This window comes from Physcomitrium patens, chromosome 22 (genome assembly GCF_059467195.1).
Source record: "Physcomitrium patens ecotype Gransden chromosome 22, ASM5946719v1, whole genome shotgun sequence".
Taxonomy (NCBI): domain Eukaryota; kingdom Viridiplantae; phylum Streptophyta; class Bryopsida; order Funariales; family Funariaceae; genus Physcomitrium; species Physcomitrium patens.
The window spans coordinates 8,078,090-8,085,626 of NC_143431.1; the positions used below are offsets into that span (position 1 = coordinate 8,078,090).

The 7,537-nt window shown below is 41.1% G+C and overlaps 1 protein-coding gene across 1 annotated transcript; it reads left to right on the forward strand.

The window, feature by feature from the left end:
- The first annotated feature begins 2,222 nt into the window (after positions 1-2,222).
- LOC112275352 (uncharacterized) lies at positions 2,223-6,859 on the forward strand. The gene is made up of 7 exons (XM_024505657.3): positions 2,223-2,955; positions 3,200-3,354; positions 3,550-3,767; positions 4,066-4,675; positions 4,960-5,139; positions 5,527-5,961; positions 6,264-6,859. The coding sequence occupies exons 1-7, from the start codon at positions 2,759-2,761 to the stop codon at positions 6,410-6,412; spliced, it is 1,944 nt and encodes a 647-aa protein (XP_024361425.1). The 5' UTR covers positions 2,223-2,758; the 3' UTR covers positions 6,413-6,859.
- The last annotated feature ends 678 nt before the right edge of the window (positions 6,860-7,537 follow it).

Below are 7,537 nucleotides of genomic sequence, written 5' to 3' on the forward strand. Positions count from 1 at the left end.
GATGTACCATTAATTACCAACAAGATGATTGGATAACTCTTTTGCCATTGGCAGAGTTTGCTTACAATAACACGGTACATTCTTCTACAAAACAAACACCTTTCTTTGGTAATTATGGTTATCATCCATGACTTCATACTTTTGACTTTTCAAAAGTTGATAATCCTCCTGCAAAAGATTTGGCAATTCATTTATCAGAGCTACATGCAACGATGAAGGCGTAGTTAAAAGAGGCTCAAGAACAACAAAAGGTTAATGCGGATGTCTATCAAAAGGAACAACCATCACTCATCTTGGGTGATAAGATATGGCCTTTCGTCGTAATATCAAGACCACTCGTCCTTGTGACAAGTTGGACTATCGAAGGCTGGGACCATTTTCTATTTCTGCACAAATCAATCCAGTTGCATATCGTTTATATCTACCGGGGTCAATGAAAATCCATCTAGTATTCCATGTGTCTCTTCTTGAACCATACAAGACAGTGGACATACCAAGAACATTACAAGCTCCACCTCCTCCTATAGAAGTGGACAATAATGAAGAGTTTGAAGTAGAAGAAGTCTTAGATTCAAGGTGGTGCTGAAATAAATTAGAATATCTTGTCCATTGGCACGGATATGGTATTAGTGAACGCACATGGGAGCCAATAAAGAATCTTGTAAATGTAGCAAAGGCGGTGGAGGCTTTTCATCGATGACATCCATCAAAATCAAGATGAAAACCTTCTTTATAAAAGAAACAACATCTAAGCAAGATAACATTTTACTTTCAATTCTTGTTCGTAGCTTCTTTATAGTAGTGACGCTCAGGAGATGGAGAACCAACAACCAGCGGATTCAACTCAAGAGCCTTCATTTGCTAACCTGCCGGACGAGACATTATGATTGTCACAACCTTCAAGACGACGTAATCGAGATGAAGATCTTCAAGAACGACATGTTCTTCCTTGAATAGATGGCGAGATACAACGCGTTTGGTATCACGATTTGGGAAAGGACTCTCGATGTTTGGTGATTGTGCTAGAGGTAGGAACAACTCCTGATGGTGTTCCAAATATTCTATTCGAAGGAAGTTACGAAGGCTTCAATAATGATCAAATAACTGGGTGGTCTTTTCGCCCTGGTATAGGACACTTCCAATGGTTGAGAGGCCCTATCAAGCATCTTCGAAGAGAACAAAGATCAGAGTATGTGGCGAATTTAATTTGTCGCATCATAGATTTCTTCAACATATGATGACCGCTCCTCATGGAACTCGTCCCTAGAAGGGGGGGTAATGTCATGGACATAATCATGTAAGCTAATAATTACATATACAAATAGGTAGAAGTAAGTAAAAGTAGGTAAAAGTAAGTTAATTCTATAGTATTTAATATGGAAGCTTCCTAGAAGCTTCATAGATGCTGATTTGACTTCATAGGTGTCTTTAATTGACTTTTTGGATTAGAAACGTGGTCAATAAGTTGGCCATGTGCCACACATGTTGTTAGCTTGAAGATCAAGCTAACTATGTGGCCCACACGTAGAAGAACTTGCCTTGTAAGTCAAGGCATGTGTCCTACAAAGTCAACACATATTGGAGGTCCTATAGAACGTCGCCACATAGCCCCTAGTTAGATAGTATATATAGAGACAAGAGTGAAGGCTTCTTCACTCTTGTCAACTCCTTTCTTGCTTCTAGTCTAGTTTCAAGGGTCTCTAGTTTTCTTGTCTTTTGGCAATAGCCATTCTAGTTTTTCTTTCAATATACATACTTGTTTATTTATATTTTGTTACCTTTCTTTGAGTGAAGGCTCACTTGTCTGAATTGTTTTTTCATCGAGTTCTTTTCCTTGACACTTCGACACCTTAATTATATGATATAGATGTACAACATATCTTAATATAATTAAATTTAAGAATAATGTGTAATGTTTTTAGTTTATGTAATGAATGGAGTATTTAAGAACTACATATATACCACATCGAAACTCCACATTGTCACAGTTGTACATCCAAACCGAACCTCTGGGACCTCAATTTTTATGTTTTTATCCAACAAGAGAGTTTTACCTATAAATTAGGCACAAAAGCACGCTCTCCAACCTGCCGGTTCCCCTACGCTCCCTCAATCCGTTCCCAGGCTTTGGATCAAGAGGGGGGTGGGGACAGGGTGTTGGGGGGGGGGGGGTCGTAGCTAGTTGTCGTGTTCTGCAAGGCGTCGCGGCCTGGAAATGGCGGGGGAGCCAGGCGCAGCACTGTCGTCACGGAGGTCCAGCCCGCGCTGCGACCAATTGTGCTCTTTTAGGGGGGGGAGGACAAGCCTCTCACTGCCACACCAACATTGTTTTTTTTTGTTTCTTTTTCTTTTTCTTCCTTCTCTGCTCTTCCCTCTCAACAATTGTGGATGGTGGGTTTGAATCGGAATTGAGTTGAATTACAACAATCGCACCAGCTGAGTGCGCCGGATCGGATGCAGTGGAATTCGTGCGTGGAATTCCGGGAGTTTTCGTTAAATTAGACTAATCTTGCAGGGTGATTTTTTTGAGTTAGTAGCTTCGGGGATTCTGGTCGCCTTAACACGCTCTGTGATTGCGGATTTGGGTTCAAAGTTGTCCACGGAGCTGTGAATAGTTCTGTTTGGTGTTTGCTTGCTGTAGCACTACAGAGTGAAGGCCCTTGCCATCATATTTGTTGTGTATACGTTCACTACTTCCTGACCTCCAGAATCTCTATCCTTTCTTGGTGTCTGGGCCCGTTCAACCCACTTTAGCTCCATGGCTTCACCTCACCTTCGTACGCCGGGAACGCCCAGTTTGCTGGAGCTGTGTATAAAGGCAGCAACCCGTGACAAATCTTGTGTCAAGGCCTGGCGCCAGAAGCGCAGGACGTTTGAAATGTTGCCCTCGGAGCTTGCCCACGAGCTTTTCAATTCTCTGCTGCAATCCCACCTTCTGTCTGCAACCCTCATCGGGTATGTGTTCAATTCATTTTTTCCAGCCCTCTGCACCAAGGTTATGTCTCTTGTTTATTCTAAGAATGTGACCTCACAATATTTAGCTAGTACAGGAGCATATGAGCATCCCAGCGGCTCTCAACTTGGGATATCATGCACGATTTTATTTGCCCTTCTTCGCCAACTTGCACTCTGTTACTTACGAGATTTTTTTTTGTTTTTTTGTTTTCCTTTCATAATTGCACGTTTTGTTTCTTTGCAGGTTATTTCAGTCGAACTTACAAGAGGTTAATTTGAGTGGAGAAGCAACTGTGGATGGGGAATGGATGGCTTACCTTGGTGGTTGTCGTCACCTTCGAGCCCTTCGTGCCACAGATTGTAAAGCATTGACAAACAACGCTATCAGGCAACTCACAGGTATATATTATTTCCATGACATCCAGATTTTCATTTGCATTTGGACATGAAAAAAACAACTCGAATTTTATCCGCACATTATCAAGCTCTTGCACCACGATTCTACATTGAACAATGTCCAATGTCTCACCTTTCTGATCCGTCTGTTCGATCAGTATTAGATCTAAATGTCTTTTCATGTTTCTGTGAATACAGGGCTCACAGCCATGGAAGAGTTGGACCTAGCTCGATGCAGGAAGATAAGCGATGATGCAGTGCCTCACATTTTATCATTTAAGATGCTACGAAAGCTTGGATTGGCTGAAACTGGTTTAACGACGAAAGGGCTCTTACTGCTGCCTGGGCTTAGTAGACTCGTGCTCTTGGATTTAGGGGGATGCCCTGTTACTGATGCGGACTTGATATCCTTCCAGGTTAGCCCTTTTAATATCAACAGTGAAGTAAATGTTCTCAATACTCGAGATTAGCAAGTTACGTTCTCCAGATTTTCCAGCTTATGACGTCACTTGCCATTTGTTTCGTTACATGAGACCGTCGGTCTTGCCCATTAACCTTTCAACATCTTTTGGAATTGTTCCCTTTTGTCATCTTGTTTGAGTTTTTGGAAAGTGCTCTTTCATGGCCATTTCTTTTTCATGTCTTCAGGGGTGAGTGTTCATTGTGGTTTAGCCTCGAATGTTTTTAAAATTAACAAGTGGTCTTTGGACGCAGGCGCTTGGAATGTTGGAGCATCTAGACTTGTGGGGAAGTAAAGTCACCAACATGGGTGCACGTTGCCTGTCATCCTTCAAGACCTTAAAGTATTTGAATCTTGCTATGACGGCGGTCACTGCCATTCCGCAGCTCAACTCACTCTTGTCATTAAATCTTTGCAACTGTGATGTGGAATCAATATACGGGGATGGAACTTTCTCGGATAGTCTGTTGAGAGAGCTTTTTCTTTCTGGAGCGAGTCTCAGTCTGAAAGATGTAATTTCTGGTTCTAATACAAGGAATTTACATCTTCTGGATCTTGCATCATCACGTGTCAATGATCTTGATGCATTCGTACACATACCAAAGCTCGCCATCTTGGATTTGCGCGCAACAGGACTCACTAATGAACTTATGCTCAAGTTTCAGGGATTGGGCGACAACCTCAGATGGATTGATCTCAGTTACACAAAAATTGACTCTGAGGGTGTAGGGGCCATTGCAGGCCATGCGCCAAATGTGGAACAACTTTCTCTAAATCATACTCCAGTGGACGATAATGTTTTTATCTACCTTGTTCATTTCCCTGTGCTACAATCTCTTAACCTTGGTGGCAGCAAAGTTAATGGTGCGGAATCCTACACCTTAAGTTCAGATTATGTGTATTGGGGACTCTCGCATCATTATTACATGATGTAACACAACACGTTTGCTTATGCTTAATTTCGTTTGTTGAGAAACTTAATTATGCATTTAGTCATCATTCAATATTTCATGGTATTTGGACTGCAATGTATTGATCATGAAGTTCGTGCTGCAAATTCTTTGACGTTAAATGGATGTGAGCACCGTGGAATGAGCCTTTTCTCTGACTGTAGTAAGATGGCTGATTGCAAGTTTGTCGTGTCGCAGGATTCATGACGGTTGGATCTGAAGAGTTTCAACAAATTTCGGTGTTGTCATATTTGGAGCAGCTTCAGCATCTGAGAAGGCTCGATATGCGGTACACTGGAGTTGGCGATGCAGCTTTACATGGACTTAAAAACCTCGTGCAACTTTCACATCTTCATATTCACAGTAATTCCTTGTCAGGTATCTGATTGTTTTCAAAGATCTCAGTTCACTCATATTTAATGTTTTCGGCTGCTTGTATTCTATACTTCAACATTTTTGTTAACTAAATCAATCTAACAATCGTAGCTTTTGAAGTCTTTTTCTTAAAAGATGGTTTCCTTAATCCCTTTTGATTTGTCAACTTCTTTTCTGAATTTTAGCTGTCTCTCATGTTGGGGCACCTGTTTCTCAGGACTATGTATACTAGAAATTTGTACCCTGCAGAAGTAACTTATTCCAAAGCCTGAAGTTGCTCATATGCATCTGGAACCCTATAACTGTAAGTGATAATGAGGTTTGAGCAGCTGGGTAGCTGTTAGTCTGGTTGAATATGCTTGGTCTTACTCAATGTTCTGCATTGTACAGATGAGTGTCTTCAGCAGTTATCATCTTTCCCCAATTTGGTGTGCCTCGGTATTGGTGGCGCGACGATAACAGCTGATGGTTTATTATCTTACAAACCTCCCTCTCTTCTCGAGGAGCTAGATCTTACAGACTGTTGGTTACTAACTGAACCTGCACTACTCGATTTTTGTGAAGCTCATCCTCGGATAATGGTTTGGAATGAGAAAACCGTCCCTGTTACCAGTTCATCAAAACCAAGATTTAATAAGAAAGAATACGGAGATGTGGTCAATGGAGGATTGGCCACCAGCTCTACTCGCCAACTGCTACAAGCAAAGCTAGATATGCGAAAGAGCTCTTCAAAATTGTCCGTGAAAGGCCGGATGCAAGCGACGAAAAAGGCTTTCAATAACACCATTGGTGTTGGAGTGACCACAAAGCCGCTGATTGTAATTGGTGTGTATCTGAGAGCTTTTTGTATTAAAATTTGTACTTGTGGGCGCACCAGTTTTGTGTCGACAACTTATGGAAGCCATTTAAGTCCATCAATTTCATTAAAACATTGCAATGTACTGTTTTTTGTATTTTTATAGCTAATCTTATTCACAAGAAAGGTCATTTTATTCTCTTCTACGAGAATGTAGATGAATTCTATCAATACGTCTTCAAAGTGCTTTTAGGTGTTAGATGGTTGATTTATTCGCATAACTGCTGGCAATTTTCGAACTGACATGCCAAAGTTTGCCACCATGTGACAGATGAGAGAATCAAGTACAAGAAGCAGGAACTTTTGCAACTTAGATCTGCAGACATGTCTAACTTTTCAATTCCAAATTTGAGAAATCTGAAAGACGATCTTCTGAAGATTAGCAGGCAAAACGGCGAAGTCAGAAGGAAGAAAGTGTAAGAGCCAAATCTGACCGCAGTAACCAACTCTGTGATGTTGCAATGTACAGGCTATTGCTGACCACTTCACCAAGGGATAGTAGAGTAATATGTCATAAGACGAAATCTCAAATTCTTTGGTCTTTGGTATTAATTTGGCGTTTCCTTTGGATTTCCATATATTTTTAATGGTATACATGGGTGTCATACATGAGGTTGAGGCTCTTTTTTCAACGAGATTATGACGTGATGCGACTGCGCAGCCTTCAAATTTACAACAATGGAAGTAATGCTCTTGTACAATTGCTTTCAAAGTACAATGGGACGGCACTCTTCGTCTGCAGATTTTGTATGGGATGTAGATATGTCGCAGACAGCATTTTGGTTTTTCTTAAGACATGCTCTTATTGAGTGAAGTTACGAAATGTAACCTATTTTTCATGAATTCAGCAACCAAAAATTGACGTCAGACGTGTGGAAGCCAAACAATCCTGTGCAGTTCTGAGTTTGGTCATAATTTTCTCGAAGATATTGTAACATTTTCAATAGAGGAATCATCGGCTTACATCAATCGAAAGATGGGTCAAGTTGGCATTAATCACAGACGCACCATTGAGTCACCGTAGAGTTAAAACTGCTGTGCATAATACTCCAGAATCAGAATTTGTGTATGCAGGGTACAAGGTTCGTGTATTTTACGGCCGTATGGACTTAACGTGCTGCGTGACCAACTCTCGTAGATTGACCCATCCTAATACATTATCACATGACTTGTGTGGTTATACAGCGCAGTACCATCAACTGAGTTCGCACAATAGGAGCGTTTGTGTTTGTGCTTTTGCTTTTTTTTCTTGTTTTTTTGGAACATATAGAGGAAAATCTACTACAGAGGGGGGTTAAATTACAAGTGCCTTAGCCAGGTCAGGACAGAGCAAAATGGTACAACCAGGATTGACCTTCTGAGACAAGGGTTAGGACTTACTAACTTCCAATTGGGAGTTATCAATGTCCCATGATGTGAAGACCTCGTTAGTGCACCAGATTTTTCTAAAATCTTCAGTGTACTTTGCTAATCCTGTCTGTTGTTTCTGTCGACATGGTTGGATCCTAGCCCATGCCAAACAACCATAGCCAATTATAATCAGCC

Excerpts from the sequence above, each read along its gene's own strand:
- LOC112275352 (XM_024505657.3), top strand. The coding sequence starts at position 2,759 with ATGGCTTCACCTCACCTTCGTACGCCGGGAACGCCCAGTTTGCTGGAG. Across the intron at positions 5,140-5,526 it reads TCACAGTAATTCCTTGTCAG|ATGAGTGTCTTCAGCAGTTA; the intron begins GTATCTGATTGT and ends TGCATTGTACAG. Across the intron at positions 5,962-6,263 it reads AAAGCCGCTGATTGTAATTG|ATGAGAGAATCAAGTACAAG; the intron begins GTGTGTATCTGA and ends ACCATGTGACAG.